The 16,941-nt window shown below is 42.9% G+C and overlaps 2 protein-coding genes across 2 annotated transcripts in view; one reads left to right on the forward strand and one right to left on the reverse strand.

The window, feature by feature from the left end:
* Positions 1-3,867, reverse strand: part of LOC109465557 (SH2B adapter protein 2-like) — a 28,630-nt gene extending 24,763 nt beyond the window's left edge. Inside the window, exon 1 of the mRNA XM_019762946.1 lies at positions 2,954-3,867. Coding sequence (XP_019618505.1) covers positions 2,954-3,781 — 828 coding nt within the window. The 5' untranslated portion in view covers positions 3,782-3,867. The remainder of the gene's footprint in view (positions 1-2,953) is intronic.
* Positions 3,868-15,021: 11,154 nt separating this feature from the next.
* On the forward strand, positions 15,022-15,948 carry LOC109465643. Its single transcript, XM_019763057.1, has 2 exons — positions 15,022-15,538; positions 15,716-15,948. The coding sequence occupies exons 1-2, from the start codon at positions 15,022-15,024 to the stop codon at positions 15,946-15,948; spliced, it is 750 nt and encodes a 249-aa protein (XP_019618616.1).
* The last annotated feature ends 993 nt before the right edge of the window (positions 15,949-16,941 follow it).

Below are 16,941 nucleotides of genomic sequence, written 5' to 3' on the forward strand. Positions count from 1 at the left end.
AGGAACTGCTAGAAATGTCTGAGCTCAATACTGACCATACTCCCAAACACTGCTCTGTATGACCTTTCAACTTGAATGACCTCAGCTTCCTGGAAGCCCCTTGCCGCTGCCACACCCCTCCACATGACTGCATTTTCCCAGGGGCTGAACTTCAATTGGGGTGGATTTGGGGAGCAAATCACTCCACAATGACCTTACTGTGTTAGTCAAGATCTGGACACCAAACAAGGGAACATACTGTGGGACCAAGATTAATGTGAACATGGCTGCAAAAGCACCTCTTATAATCCACACATGTTCATGACTGTTGCATGGTTTCCATACTTTCTGACAAGCAAGCCTCAACATTCCTCCTTTAATTTCACCATACCCTGAATTCTTCTGAATTAAAACCCTAAAACTGTTTTCTTACCAACTGACAAATTCAAGGGAAGGTGTATTTGAACAGTCTTCGAATTCACAGCAAAAAAATACGTTGTGTTTTAGCACTTGCAAAAATAAAGATGAAGCTTTCCATCTATGTTCAAGGTTAATGTCCATCTTTTTTATCCGAAATGACTCGGTAGATACTAATCTACTAGTCTATTAGACCATGATTCAAAGTCTCTACATGGAGGTGGGAAAATGTTCATTGAATGATTGATCTGACTGTATACAGGAAACTAGTTCAACCACACTCGGGATTATGCAAGTTATTTGATTTGACTATACAGTATAAACTTGCTGCTGCTTACCCTTAGGGCAACATACACAATATCGGACAAGAAACAGTGTTGATCACTATCAAGAAAGAGGCCTTTTATCAAATGCAGGCTGGGTAAGTGGGCTGGGAGTCCTCTACCAATAGTGATTATTTGCTGTGATAACACCAAAACACACAGTTTATCTCCACACTGGGAAGGCTTGTGTGTTGTAGCAGTAGGGACCGTTTGCAGCACAAACTTGTTGCTGGCAGCTTGGAATGCGGATTGACATGTGAAATGACCATTTGTAACTGTAGAACTTCTCTTTAGACTACTCTCGAATTACTGGTCTCCTCGGGACAAAGTGTACCCAGGTATCAACCTTGTCTGGAATAGCTTGCTCAACACACACATATCTGGTGTCAATGTATGTTGTGGAAGCTTGGTCAATGGTGGCCTGTTACCTACTAGAAATGTTGAACACTACTTTCCCCATGTTTTGAACAGTTTCAACTGGCATTGTTAGTCAAGAACAGCCAAACCTGGCCTAAGTATTGACCAATTCTCTTAACGATGCTTTTAAATACCTAAAACACGTGAGAAATTCTATGCCCCCGGCTGACAAACGGATTGTCACGCCCTTTTTTAACCGGTAATCATCTACACTTCCTAACCAGCAGCACTACCGTAGTACGTTGACCCAACAAGAGTTAGACAACAATAATGATTCATGAATATCTCCCAAATTGACTCATATCTATACTGATATGGCACTTAATTAGCACCCTGCTGGGTATAATCAAATCATTTCCCTTTCGCGATTGTTTTAGGAAGGTCACTGACCTCATAACAAAGGAAGGCCTCAAGCACAGAGTGACTAATTGGCACAAATCTTCAGTCATTAAAAGGCAGGTTTCCAGACCATAACACTAATGGGTCAAGACTCCCCAAACCCTTGCCAACTTTCATAACGAAGGGAAAAAGGTAAAGCCGTCATCATCACTTGAGGTAAAGGATAATGATTGTTCAAGTAGCTATTAGTAGGGTGATGCGGCTTCTCTCGTGTCTCTATGGCTTCCGTTTCAAGCCATGCACTTTGGGTCACCGCTACTCTTCTTGATAAGTGTGTTGGGTTCAATCACGTGCAGAGGTTTCACACCTGAGGCTCTCACATACGTACCTGATGAATCCTGGCATGAAAGAATGAATAACCTGCAGAGACCTGTCAGCCTCTATTATGTCTGAATTCAACTTCTTTAGTGAATGACTCAAGTTGTCAAAAGATCCTACCTACAACAATATTCTAATGTTCTACGTAATACTAGTAACGTTACATTTATGGAAGATGGAAATTGAGGTTCTAACAAAAAGTGGTGGCAACGCGATGGGTCAAAACACAACATTTTTCATGAAATTTCCTAACTGTTTCACTTCACAGAACAGGTTTTTCTCACAAGAACTTCTTGGAAGTCGTAGAAACCTGACAGATCACTACACAGGATAGAAAAATCCCATAAACTGGGAATGTTATCGTAAATTTCCTACAGTAACGTTATACTTCTGATAGTCTCTGTCCTTCCCATCAGGATATCAGGATATTGGTATCTGAAGAATTCTCTTCCCTAGTGGTGCTTGTCTTGTTTGGTGACCCTTGCATAAACTTGGCACATATCCATACTCATCCCAAATCTACCTGCAAATGACTTGCAGGTTTTTTGCCATATCTCCCGGGTGTTGGCAGTTTGCCAGTGCTGGAAAGTGAGGCTGTTTGGACTCGAGAACACCTGGTCTACAAGGACAGGTGGGAAGCGTGGATGACTCAGCCGACAATAGGGATCGTCATTTGACACCTCGACAGATACTTGTACAGGATGACCCAGAAAAACAACCATGTTCGCAAACAAAGGCTATGATGATGATATTGGATGACGTCACGCGTGACACGCTATAGTCTTGTGTCTTCCCGCGGTCTTGCGCACCGTAGTAAACACGTGTAGTGCCTGTGGCCATGACCACGCACTTCTGTGCGGTGCGGTCTATGTTAAAGCGCAATTCTAGATAATACCTGTATGAAAAGCAAGCGCCATGTTCCGTTTTAAACTTAAATTTGAGCAGTTGTACTTGTACTAAGTTGTAGTAAACAAAACACTTATGAAAACAAATCACTGCTTTTGTCATGCTAACATTTTCTATTGTGTACTTGATTTCTTATACTAGTAATCTAAGGTTTGGGACATACCATTTGATGGTACTAAAGGGGGTGTTCTCACCTTGGCAGGGGTGTAACACTCCAACATGTACCCCCCTGGAGTTTTCACCAGCAGCAGACGACATTTTTCCCACTTGTTCCTTCCGTGATAGTCCTCTCCGACCAGTTGGTTGACGGTTCCCTCCTTCTTGACGTCTGTAACGTCTATTTTGGGTTGTAGTTTGCCTACAGCGGCTCCGTCCTTTGTTTTTCTGTTTGGGGAGCCCCTGGCCCCCGCCCGCTCCTCGGGGTGTCTGGGGAGGGGAGGCGACCCTGTCCCGGAGTCCGACGACTGCCGCCGCAACATGCGGCTCACGCTCCCCTTCACATACTTCAAACTTAGCCGCTTTCGTAGCGTGGTTTTCGAAGATTTATGGGGGCTTGCTCTCCTGGAAAGATCGTCCGCGCTAGGGGAGACAGGGGGTAAGGAACGCGGGTCTAACTCCACAGAGTTTCTGCCGTGCTCCGCGCTTTTGGAGCGCGGCAGCTGCGAACTTGTAACGGGGACTGCCCCCGGACCCGACCTGGGAGGTTTGGATGAGGACGAAGAACTTACTGATCGCAAGGTTACTTCTTCCTCGTTCTCTCCAAAGAAAGGTTTCTGTATCTCGGGAACGAAGACTCTCTGTACCTGGTCGTCGAAGTGTTCCAGGAAATGTAGGGTGAACCTTTTGGCGAAGGTGGGGCCTGCTTCGGGAGTGTCGTACTCGGGATGATCGTTGAGGTACTTCCGAAAGCTTCTTGAGAAGTCCACGGCGGCTTGTTGTGCCTTAGATTCGCAGAATTCCATCCATCCGTGCGAGGAAAAGGGGTCCAAATGGCCACCCAAGGCGCCGTTGGCGGCTGCCATGTCTTTTTCCCGGCCTCCGCCCAGATTTTTGCGGGAATTTTTGCCTGTTTTCGAGGAATCTCGTGTTCCGCTCCTCCGGACTAACACTTGAATGGAAATGGAGCAAAATAACATGCGCACACGCGCTGCGCACTGGGCACCGGAAGTGTACGGGACAAAGGTCAAAGAGCACTCGAAAACCGCGCCAAAGTTTACCCTTTTCTGGACAATAAAGTTTTAAAACATTTTCGCCATTTCAACGATGGCAATATATGGAAACTGTTTTGAGCAAAAACTGTGCTATGCCATACTTTTCTTGTCATTGGAAGAAAACGCGAAATCCAAGTTTGAACAAACTCTGTGTCGTTATTTATTTGGTCAATATCAAATTATCAAATTTTAAAGAATCTTGAGTTTATAAAATTAAAAGTTGATAATCGGGAAAATTATAACGCCAGATCTAACCTAACAGTGGCCAGGAAAAAGTGGCTAAAGGGGCAACCAGTTCTTTGTGACCATGCCATATATCATCTCTCTACATCATATATCACCTTCCCGCGACCCCCAGCAATGTGACATGCCATTTCTTTGGCTTTGATGCTGCGGGAAGTTTGTAAAATGTGGCTGGACGGTGGGTGTGGAAATGGGTCGGGAATATCATAAATCTCCCAACGTCTGTTGTCAAATCAGTCAGTCAGCGTAACCCAAATACTCATGTCTGTACACATTATATATATCTGATGGGATCATCCGTTATTTATTGGTCAAACGTATCATATATAACTGTTAGTTCTAATGGAAAGGAATGTGGGCGAAGGGAGGAATATTCGGATACTAGGTAGATACTATCTGCTCGTATACATCCACGGTGACAGACCAGGGAGGTTCAATCAGACTAACCGGAAGGCCGAAAGACAATGTTTATGCAGATTTCACGCGATCAATCGTAGCCCCGCTTACAAAAAGTCTGAGCAGCCTCGCTGACGCCTGCACTCCCAACCGGAAAATTTACCATTTTTCATCATTACCAAACTCAATCCGCGTGTTTTGTCCCATTGCAACGTTTTCTCCCTTGTTCCTACGACGTTTAACAATTCAAAACACGAAGGGAATTTCTAAGGGCGGGGTTCTTGGTAAAAAGTAGGTCGTTTTCTTCATAAATCACGACAAAGCGTCTGTCCCCTGTCGTGATTTGGTCTTTTGACTAAATATTTGCCATTTGTAAGGATTAAATTTGACGTTACTTTTGTTCGTTTATGCTGCCGTAACATACCAGATCATACCGCAACCTCTACTTCTCAGTGCCTTTTTCTAGTAAGTGTACCATGATATTCGTCATTCTCATTTGGCTCTATTTCTAACTGTTATAATATGATTAGTCGGATCATTTGATGTGTAGTATATATCATAAAGAGTAGTACATGTAGCAGACGTCCTTTTCTGTCATCTGCTTGGCATCCCGACATTTAGACAGGGCTCTTTTTTCTTTGGTTTCATGGCTGAGGGAAAGTGGCGTACATCACATGTTTTTTGAAATGTGACAAATCCATGAACCATATAAAATGACGCAGGTACGTCCGTGTCTGCTTGCGCACAGGGTAGCCCACACTGTCGCCTACGCGGAACAGTTCAATTCCTCATGTCAGAACTGAGCGTCATACCTACAACATTGACGATCTCCTGTAGCTGTGAAATAGATCCGTCCACACATGAGTCATCAGATGCATCAGGCTATTTTTTATGCTTTTTGTACAGCTTTCTAACGGTCCGTCTTTTTCGCCTTCCTCCTCAAGAACAACACACGTAAAAGTTGAAATTGATTGCCACCATTGCAATATTCAAGCAGATGTACGGTTTCAGTTTCTTTTGCACGTCACCACAATGGAGGCGAAACGTTCCCGACCGATCACGAGGTGTACTACGTTTTATGTAGCATCTACCAGGCTTCGGGAGGCGGCTGGAAAGAGTAGAAACTGGCCAAATAGGGAAATAACATGCCGAGGGAGTTGGTCTGCTGGCGCTATAGACTTCTAATAGAGAGTACTTTTTTTTCTTTTCGGGTGCGGCAAAATGTACTCTCTAGTGGACCAACTTCCTCGGCATGTTATCTCTCTATTTGGCCAATTTCTACAAGTAGAGCTCTTTCCAACCGCCTTCCGAAGCCTGGTAGAGGCACGTTTTATGTACGTTGTCGTTGCATGCTTGGCTTTCCCGCTGTGACGATGAATTATGGGAGAGACGCGTGTCTTTCCAGAGTTCGCCTCACCTCTCGGTCAATAACCGACCGTCTGACGTGCAACAGCGTGTTTCTTCTGCGTGTCTTACCGGGAAAATATACTCCTCACGTCACAGACTTGACCTGATCGATATGCCTTCCCCCACTTCCAGGTAAGTGGAAATGGCCTCGGATTAGCCATATCAAGAGTAAGGTGTAGAGGTGTCTATAGAGAGTCAGTACTGAAATATCCATGAGGATGGGCGGTCATTTTTTTTCTGATACAATGTACTAGTATCAACGTGCGGTTTTCTTATCGTAATAAACTGTCTTCTGATGTCGTTTTCTCCAGCATTGATTGTTACGGATTAGTACACAGCGGAACCAATCAGAAAAAAATCCACCAGGAGGCTTGGGTTTAAAAAAGATGGCTAAAGGATTTATGGCTCCAGAAATTGGCCAACGTTTCATTATATACCAGTGGAATTAACCGCATCTTGGCAAATGACTTTTTTTCAGCAACCTAAGAAGCCTGGTGGAGACTAAAAACGGTGACCATAAAGCCTACTCTGGTGGCTACCGGAGGGTCGACTCGAAGTTGCCGCCTTGTGGAGCGGCAATACTTGATGAAAACAAATTAAGACAACGCCTAGAACTAGTCAAAGTCAGGTTCGGTTCAAAACAAAATGGATCTACCACAGCCATCATCAATATAATCTTGTGACAAAATAATTCTCACGTCTCCTGAAAAGAGTCTTTCAGCCACGATTCTTCAAGTTGCACCTAACTTGCTTACAGAGTTGAGTGATTGTTACACACACTTATAATTACACCATTTTCCTAGATGGTGTATATTCCTTTATGGCTGTTCCCCACATAAAATCTGCAATTCAAAGCTTCTATGGGGCATATGCAGTGTTTGTGCCAAATTGTGCGTTGTGTTTTCTGTTTCTATGGCATAAGACGCCCGGGGCATTATCCGGAAGCAGAGATCGTGGCTTTAAACCCGATCTGGTTTGCTGGTACACACACTCTGACAGAAATCTCATCCGTCAAACCTTTCAGGTTCAAAGTGTTGAGTTCGACATCTACACGAATCTACAACACCATTGATCCAGTGAAGGAAAAGGGCATGCCGTGCCTTTCATATCCTGGATACAGTTCTCATATGGCAGTGACAGGTGAGATTGTTGAGATAACGATCTGGGGAAAGACCTGCGCCCGTCTGGCTGAGTCAGACCGTACAAAACAAAAAGCCTTCTCAAAACAACACGTCAGGTGCACCGCTTGTGTCGTTTGCTGATGACGTCGTGTGCAGCGTGTGCCCGCGGGGGACGGTATTGGCTGGTGTCCAGAGCGGCTACTAGTATCTGTTTCCAAAATTTCGGAACTTGGGCGGGACGTTTTCTGGTTTGTACAACCCTCAGAACGTTTTAGGACGATTTTCAAAGTTACTTTTTGCCAATTCGTTGTTGTTGTTTTGGTCCAAATAAAGAACGTACTTACATGTACATATGCATTGTGATTATTGGTGCAGCTTGTTTCTGTGCTGTTTCAAAACGCACAAAATATGAAATGATGAATGAAATGTGATAGAGAGTGGATGTAAATGTCAGTAACATCAAGATTGATTTAGTTGTCCGGGATTATACAAAATGGGGCATTTTTTTTAATTGTTGCCAGAAGAAAAACAAAACGATATTCCCGCACACGTCTGCTTGAAGATTACACGGCGTTGTGTAACGCGCTTTAATGTACTGCTAGTACTCTTTGATCTCCGTGACACGGCCTGCCTGCGCATGATCTAAAACATCATCCGGTAGACGTCATGAAATCAATAAAGAGTCGGATACGCTGACGCTAACAATGCGACATGATGTCATCATATACAGGTTCCCAACACCTTGTGATGACAGCAATCTGTTACAAATGTACGAAGAGTAATAAAATTACAAGCTTGACTTTTAACTTTGGCGTCACGACTGAAATGGATGTGACTGCCATGTGAGAGCCAAGAGGAGCTTTTATTTTCCTCTATTAAATATTCAACGTCAAATTATGGACGTGTCTAGTAAGAGGCTGAAAGCAGGACTGCCGTGGTTGTGTGTTTTTTCCAACATTTTTATCATTGTCTGTCTCTCCCTCTCCCCAAGCTAGCTATGGAGGCCACTTTCCCTAGGCTAGCATTGGCCATGGATTCCATTGGGGTCCAAATATTCAACCTTGCGGGACATGATATTAAAACGTATGCTAACGACGTTCGAACGTTCCACTGGGAAAACGTCAACTCCATTTACGCGGATGCATTTTTCCTGTCAGCAAACCTTTTTCAAAGGATTTTCAAGACGATACCAATCCATTAGCAGAAGCGCAGGGACTATTTTGAGAGCCCAAAATGAACTCTTTGTATCCGCGTCGACTCTGAAGTATCTGTTTATGATCCAGCCGGCTCAAGAGGCTACCTCGAGTGTTGCGGTCGCCTTTTAAATTAAGGATTAGTGATCACCAATTACAGATCGAAATTGGTAGGTATAACCAGACTCCAGCAAGTAACAGAATTTGCACTTTATGTAACAGTAACTGTGTAGAGGATGAAGAACACTTTGTCTTAGAATGTCCGTTATACACTGATATGCGGAAATCCTTTATCAATTCCTTAGAGTTAGAGAAGAAATATACATACTTGTCAAAAGCAGAACTGTTCAAATATATTATGACATCCAAGCACTACGATGTAAATGAAAAGCTATGTAAATTTATTCATACATGTTTCAAAAAGAGAGAGGAGATCATGTAGATAGATCCTGTAGTTAGAGACGTAGCACAGAAGTATAACACTTGTTACTTATATACCTGTACCTATAGTTATAGCACAGAAGTATAACACTTGTTAACTTATATACCTGTACCTATAGTTATAGCACAGAAGTATAACACTTGTTACTTATATACCTGTACCTATAGTTATAGCACAGAAGTATAACACTTGTTTCTTCTATACCTGTACCTATAGTTACAACACAGAAGTATAACACTTGTTTCCTTCATACCTGTACCTATAGTTATCCAGCTTAGTGCATTTGGCCCATGTAGGGCGTGGATATGCAATAAAGTTCATTGTCATTGTCATTGTCATTGTCATTTAATGATCATGCGTTCACTCAATGCAATGATGAGTGGGCCGTGGTATATTGAGGTGAAAATGGGCTTTCGTTTTCTCGAACGTTAACGGACTTTGCATGAACGTCAATTTAGTGACAAACAGGTGCTCTTAAAACAAATACTCGCCACTTTTAACAGCCCTTCCACCCTTGCTTTAAGTGACATAATATGATGGCATGTACGAGTATTTTATGATAAATGTGAATATATCGTTATCTCCAAGCAGATCCTCGGATCTGCCTTCGGGTGGCGTATGGATTGACCCTCTCTGGCGAGTGGATACTGCCTGGCCACTTTGATACTGCATTTTGCCACCCTAAGATCTGCTTGGAGATTAAATATATCGGTTATCAGCGCGAAAACTTTATAGCCTCCTGTGCAGGCCTCCGGGCGGGTGGAAGTTTTAATACTGCATTTTGTAGAATTTTTAACGCGTTCTTTTGACGGCCATCATACAACAAGCTGCCTAGAGAAGTTTTTTTCTATCCGCCACAGGCCTTCTCTGGGCGGCTGGTTGTAGGATGGCCGGCAAAAGTACGCGTTAAAAATTCTACAAGTATCAAAACTCCCGCCCGCCCAGAGGCCTGCACAGGAGGCTAGCGAAGACTGACGCGCCCAGACCGGATCGCCTGCCCGCATCGCCCGCGCGGTTAGACGATGGGCGTCGCCGCTAAACGTGCCAATTGATTATAACGCCATCAGCGTTTCCGCCCCGCACATCCATCAGATTATTGGCGTGCGGAGGATGTAGTATGGACAGATAGACAGATAAAGCCGGCAGATCCAGGAAGTCGGTCTTGTAATGTGGTCACAGGGGAGGAAGCCGAGGGAAGTGGTATTAAACATTTAGTTGGGCTATTAGCGGTGTCACGATATGGCTTTCACACATATAAATAGGGTGGGTCTACAAGGGGCTTGGCAATGGTCATTGTGTGTATATCATATGTATGTATATATTGATATATTTAACTTGGATCAAAAGGTCAATGCGCGTATATATATCTACTATTTACAAAAGTCAATATCATATTAAGATATCTTGCACTTGGATACAAGATTTTGACATACAGTAAATTGTAAACTTTGTGGTGATGTCGAGGGCAATATTGCGCGAATATTATAATAACGTTGTTGTTGTTGTCAAGGTGTTGAAATGTGTGTTATATTCAATGCTACAAATGTGGGTCACCTGTAGGCTACATCAGCGCGATGTTTCATGTTCCATTAGTTAAGTTCTGACACGATCTCGCACTTCTGTTATCCCCCAACAGCAGACATAATAACACTGGGCCTAATCAGGGATCTGACATGTACAACTTCCAGTTGGCACCGATTTCTAGAGCGGCTGTGGCTGCCTCGTAATGTGTTTTTATCATCTTTACATCATATCGATAACAAGGAATTTGGAACGGATCAGGATCGTGGTGCAAAAGAGTTCTTCATGGAGAATATAACCGAAAAATGTTGCAAGCTTCTTGTTCATTTATGAGTAGGATACGATTTCCTTAGAATTCATAGATCATTAGATATTTGCTCTATTCCTTGGGGGCGCCCGTCGGTACATTTTGATCTTCCGACCGTGAACTTCCAGATGGAGTATGGTCAAGGGCCCATCAAGGACGTCATACTTCAATAGAACGTCCCTGGGCCCACCGGTAGACTGAATGACTTAAGTAGTCTTTTAGGATGTAGGAAGTCAACGCGTTGACTCTCCAAATGGACTTATGAGGGTCGCCAATATGAGCAGATTGTGGCGTATAAAACACGCAGTGGCCCGGGAGGGTAACACGCTTGGAGGGGTAACTACTTTTATGCTTCCCTTATGATACATTAAGAATCTATTTATAGACCAGCTGCTGCGGGTTGAATAATTGCGCTGTAAATTGTGAACAATAAAAGTGGGGAAACGCCTGGCATAGAACCGGGTTACCCGGACATCTTAGCGATGTAATCTTTAGAGCTTTATCATTCACATTCTTTGCAGTTAGTTACCTTAACCCTTGCCATATACCTTCCGATGTATAGGGCTGTGCCCATCTCCGTTTCTGTAGCCCTTGGGCCACACAGAATACAAGCTCTGCAGTAGGGGAAAAGCTCAATGGCAGTGGTGTGTGTTCAACAACTATACTCGTTCTGTGCTCATAACTTCAGGTGCTAAGCATTGAAGGACGGTATATATGATGAACCTACAACCCAGTATGAACCGACAACCTCCAGAATGTCAGAAAGCGAGCTCTAGCCACTAGGGTACTTAAGTACGTACATAGTAATCAGTAATCCACATGTGTAAAGCTGATCGTCACTTTGTTGCGGTAACAGCGACTATCGCGTAAGACCCGCGAATCTAATAGTACCCTACCAAAGTAGCGCGAGCGTAGGTCCGCCAACGCGTGACGTCACACCTGACGTCTTTACCTTCTCAGAAGCTGGAAAACACGTCAGCAAAAATGGAATAAAATCACAACCTAGTCGCGTACCTGTGGTGGACTGTAGAATGTGTTTCTTACATTCACAGGCAGTTTTCGTCCGTTCACTTTACGATTTGACGCCTCTGACGCACCCACTAGTACTGGATCTCAGTGTGATCAATTTGCTTAGCTTGGACTCCGTCACAAGTTTCTTTAATGTGATTTCAATTTCAGTTTCTTGTTTAGCCAAGCAAACGCATCTCGGGTCTAGACTGTGATCTGTTTTTCAAGTAACCATGGCAAGAAAATCCCATACGGATTCAGTGCATATAGAGACGGGTTTCGATCTTGTGTGATTTCACGGTATTACCGAAAAATGTCATAGTTGATACTTTTGTAGTTTACATATATATCTTGTAGTTAAGGTCAGCGATTCTGTTAGCTTCAAAGCTTTAAAGACAATTATGTGACATTAAGTCCCTAATTAGATCACTCTTCAGACATACCATGCATGATATAATGACAGGTTTTATCGTTTTATTATTAGTGTCAGAATCTGCATGATACGTTTCTTCGTGTAACATTTTTCAAGCGCTTTTTTGGCATTTCCATGACCAAGAACTAAGGAACGTGACATTTTCGTGTGCCAGGAACAGTCTTCTCCACAGCTGTCATACAGTGTGCTCTGTAACATATTCCCACCAGGGGACGTTGTCTGTAACTCTGGTCTTGGACCGGGACCCATAGATGGTAAGGAATTCCGGCTGGAACATCGTTCAAAACCACAGTTTCCTGTGGCAATGACGTACCGCTATAACAAACTTCTACAAAATGTGGGTTAGATTTCTAGAAGTCGGTGGACTCGGGCGTGGTGGTTTAGAGAGTGACGTACACCTGCGGACTGCCCGGAAGCTGTCTAATCGAAGGAGTTGTTATTTTGCGTTTGTTTGTTTGTTTGTTTGTTTGTTTGTTTGTTTGTTTGTTTGTTTGTTTGTTGGTTGTCTGGCTGGTCAGCTTGCAAGTTGGTTGGTTGGTTGGTTGGTTGGTTGGTTGGTTGGTTGGTTGGTTGGTTGGTTGGTTGGTTGGTTGGGCTAGTTTGTTGATTGGCAGTTGGTTCGTTGGAGACTGGTTTATAGGAAGGTTTTAGACGTTTAACTCATCAATTCTATCCATCCATCCAGTAGAAGCAGCATCAGTATACTAGTATCAATAATTCAAGACCATGAAGCCTGCACCAGATAGGACGGTTGAAGAAATACACATCACGTGATCAACTATCATGATGTCACACACCAGACAAATCATTCTTGTTTTCTTACTCCGCCACAACGCAACGTCTTCACGGAATCAGCTTTTCTTAAGGTATGGAAAATCGAACAAATTTCAGCGAAAGTGGACTGTTATGAACAGTTTATGATGTGCCAATTGTACAAGAAATGAAAAACACAGCCAACCGTAGTAGTAATATCGGCAATTGAGTTCTGCAATTATTTTTAGTATACGCATAACCATAGAGATTGATTATTTTGGCTATCATCTTCAGAAGATGAGAGAATGCATGATCGAATGCTTAAGTTGTAGAATGTTGAGAGCAACAAAATGTTCCTATGTTCTTTTTCATTAATCATGATTCAAGGATTGATGAATCAATCAATCAATCAATCAATCAATCAACCAACCAACCACGGTGATCTTATACCTTTTCTTTTTATGCATTTCGTAAAACAAACAGGTGGCTCCGAATCTTTCTTGTTCGATATATGTAACCTCCTTGGTCAGATCGGTATATGTAAAATACGGTCCGCGAAAGTGCGGTGTATCCTGCAAAATATGAAGACTGATCCCCCCCCCTTCTCATCGGTTTATTCATATCTGACTCCAGACAATATAGCAACAGGAGAGATGATTGCATGCGAACATGATTACACCACGGCAGTAGTACGTGTGACCTAAACCTTTTCACTGATCATTGCATGCTGGGAGACGCGGGACACTATGGGTAACACAGGAGGTGAAAATATCATTACAATGGCAATCGAATCTACCCACAACGCTCCGCGCCTCCCAGCATGCAATGGGATCTATGAGAAGGCTTCGGGCACGCGTTCTGCTACTGTAATATCCTGTAACTAACATACAGTCTCAAGGAGAGGTACTGAGGCAGACAATCAAGCGTTCCTTTCCCGACTGCGTCACTGCATGTGTTGGGCACAGCGGCAGCAACTTGTCTGGGTAGGCACGGGTCGGTACCGGTACATCTCTTGTTTCAGAAGGTATACAAATGTTTGACTGTTATAAGGTAGGACTTTGATTCTTTCTAGACGAAAAAAATTCTCTTTTTCAAGTTTTTGCATGGCTTTGTTTTGGGACAGCATTAGTCACGTATTGGTCACGTTGATGGCAAATGTCTTTAACGATATTTGTAACATTGATGAGGAGAAGCCGTTTGCGAGGTAAGTTATGTTCTGTTTTGTAAGGACATATAAACCTTCTTTTAACATTCATGGCTTTTGAGCAAATGTTATTGCATTTTCAGGAGAGTCTGATGAACAATCCCCCAAACGCGGAGGTTGATAAATTTGAGCAGGGGTTCAAGTGTTGGAGGCCCGTACGAATTTGCTGCTTCATTCTCTAGAACCTCACTTTCAGCCAAGAACACTAACAAGGCCGAGTGCAGAAAGTTCTTTCAGTTGTCAGACATACTCACTATCATTGTAATAATAAATCGATGAGAAACAGATGAATACTAATTTAACTGAAGCATAGTAGAAAGAAGACGAGGTATCTATCTTGTGTTCTTTGTGCTACGGGCCATTCCCTTTAAAGTCTGAAATCATTTCCATATTGGTTAGGTAAGATAACACTACACGGAAATAAAACTGTCAAATTGATGTGAAATAAAAATATTGATGTACATGCACTTACACATATAACTGCATTCACCTATTACCTTGAACTGAAGTTCAATTCTCCACGAAATTGTTCGTATATTAGTTATCATGCGGCACCAAAGCAGACATCTACACCCGGCCAAGATTCTTGTCGTCCTGGGTTTGATGTTTGTCTCTCTGACGGTAGCTAGCGAAATATCAGCACTTGCCACCCTGCTTGTCCGAGGTTGTTCCATAAAAGACTGGGGACAATTACCAGTGGTAGATTGTGACAACAAGGGGTTAACGAGCGTTCCAACAAAACTGCCCATGATACTGTTTAAACTTTACTTACCCAACAACCACCTGTCAACATTTCCATGTCGGAGTCTGCCCTTCCTGCACACCCTGAACCTAAGAAACAACACAATCACTGAAGTTTGCTGGGCCTGTCTGAGAGATCTGCCTAGGCTATCATACTTAGATTTGTCTTATAATAATATCTCCTGTGTCAAGCTCTTTCCGTTTCGGTTTTCCTTACGCAACCTCAACAAGTTGGACATTTCCTTTAACCGTCTGAAGACGCTGTCCTGGTGTGACTTAGGGATGACCTGGGGGGGCAGTGTTCCATATGCGGGGCTGATAGCTGGAAACCCTTTCCACTGTGACTGCGACATTGCCTGGCTTATTGACATGGCAAAGGTTGCGGAACAGTGCCGGTTGGAGATAACCGTTCGCGGTATCGATGCTTGTCGTTCTGAAATTGGCAAAAACGCGCTTGTCCGTGAGTTTCGCAGGGAACCGTCTTTGTTCCGCTGTAAGACACCCTCAGACCTGGTCGATGTTGAACTCTTCCGACTAGATATCTCGCCATGTCGAGACTTCTGGAATCTTATGTTCCAAAATGAGACCCACGGCCCGCCTTGTCCTGCAGACGATTTCTGCCCCAGAGATGGGCATTCTAACGGCATTACTTCATCTTCGCTGCCGCCAACAACCAGTAGTTCCGGAATTGAGGAATCAAAAAGGAACCAAACTAAAATGTATCAGAATTTCCAAAACGCGACAAATACTAGTATGCTTGACGTTAATAATGCAACCTTGGCGGCAGCAAGGACCTTCGGTCAGATTAAAGTCTCAAAAGAAATGTCTAATCCGTTAGACAAAAGTGACCAATCTTTGCCCATGACAAAAAGGCCCCCCAAACCAGACAAGTCATTTAAAGAGCCAGATACCCAGTTTTCAGGGTGGATGCTGACAACTATAGTTGTTGTACTAATCGTTGCCACCTGTTGTGTAGTCTTGGTTGTGTACTGTATAATGGTTAAGTTCCAAGCCGGCAAACTGGCCGTCCAACCTAACACCAACCTGCACGCTCCAGTCAATGATCAGAATAGCTGCCCCAGTGTCGTTCCGAAACCAGACTCAGACGACAGCGTTTACGAACACATTTCGGACGACGACGAAGAAGAAGAACCTTATGCAAAGTCGTATGTTTTCGACGTTCCGCAGTATGAGATGACTAAGATTTAACATGGGTGATTATTTTGGACATTCCATGTTTCCAACTAGATTTTTTTGGTTCTGTGTTTTCAGTGATTTGTTTCAGTCCCAAATGACCCAATTGGCAAATAATGTTGTTTCAAATCTTTGAGCTTTTAGTCATGTAATCTAGTCAGATCATGGCTTTCTGCTGGAAAAATGTTGACATCTAATATTCATGTATTAACACAATGCAAATGAGAGAGATGGAAACTGCCTGGTACAAGAACAGGTATGGGAAGGACTAACTACTTAGTATTTTTTATCATGGTAACAACATAAATGATAATCATCTTATCATAGTTCAGGCACATTTTGTGTTAATTCATGTAATTGTAGAGCCAAAAATGTGGGATTTCAATATTCATTGTATTGAAATTAGGACACGTCATGATCTTGGAAACATTAGAGACAAATAGAAAAATGTTGCAATGTCATCCCTTTTGAAAACTTACTGCTATTCATTAGCACATGTAACCTGTAGTTGAAACATATTTCTGAAAATGTATGCACCCTTCATGCAGTGTTATCAGTCAGTAATCTTAGGAGTAAGAATGACAAAGATATGACCTGACATACAGACTATGGCTGATATTATAAGACTTCAGCTGTGCAGTGTAAATATATCACATGTTGAAATGGTGTTACCCCGGTATGTGTGTAAAGGCTTGAATACAATGTTCTGTTTTTTTCATCTAAATTCTTAACTGAACAAGGAATAACGCATGACCATAAAAAGTGTCAAATACTGTAGATTGTAACTCTAAAAGTGGTTGATGTTAGAGTACAGGTTGTGTTTTCGGTTGCTTTTTTGCTTAGCTTACCTTTATGTATGGATATGTGGGACATCAAATGGGACGTGACTCAAAGAAAAAATTGCACAACTTAATCAAAGGTTGACAACTGGATAAGATACAATTGGTACATATTGATGATACCTGTAAGTGTGTACACTGGCTGTAGTATGGCAATAGATGAGAAACA

The sequence above is a fragment of the Branchiostoma belcheri genome, unplaced genomic scaffold (genome assembly GCF_001625305.1).
Source record: "Branchiostoma belcheri isolate BF01 breed outbred unplaced genomic scaffold, Haploidv18h27 scaffold1, whole genome shotgun sequence".
Lineage (NCBI taxonomy): Eukaryota > Metazoa > Chordata > Leptocardii > Amphioxiformes > Branchiostomatidae > Branchiostoma > Branchiostoma belcheri.

What these genes read in the sequence shown, in the direction of transcription:
- LOC109465643 (XM_019763057.1), top strand. Translation starts at nt 15,022, where the DNA reads ATGACCTGGGGGGGCAGTGTTCCATATGCGGGGCTGATAGCTGGAAAC. An exon ending in GGCGGCAGCAAGGACCTTCG is followed by an intron (nt 15,539 to 15,715) that starts GTCAGATTAAAG and finishes CCTGTTGTGTAG; the next exon opens with TCTTGGTTGTGTACTGTATA.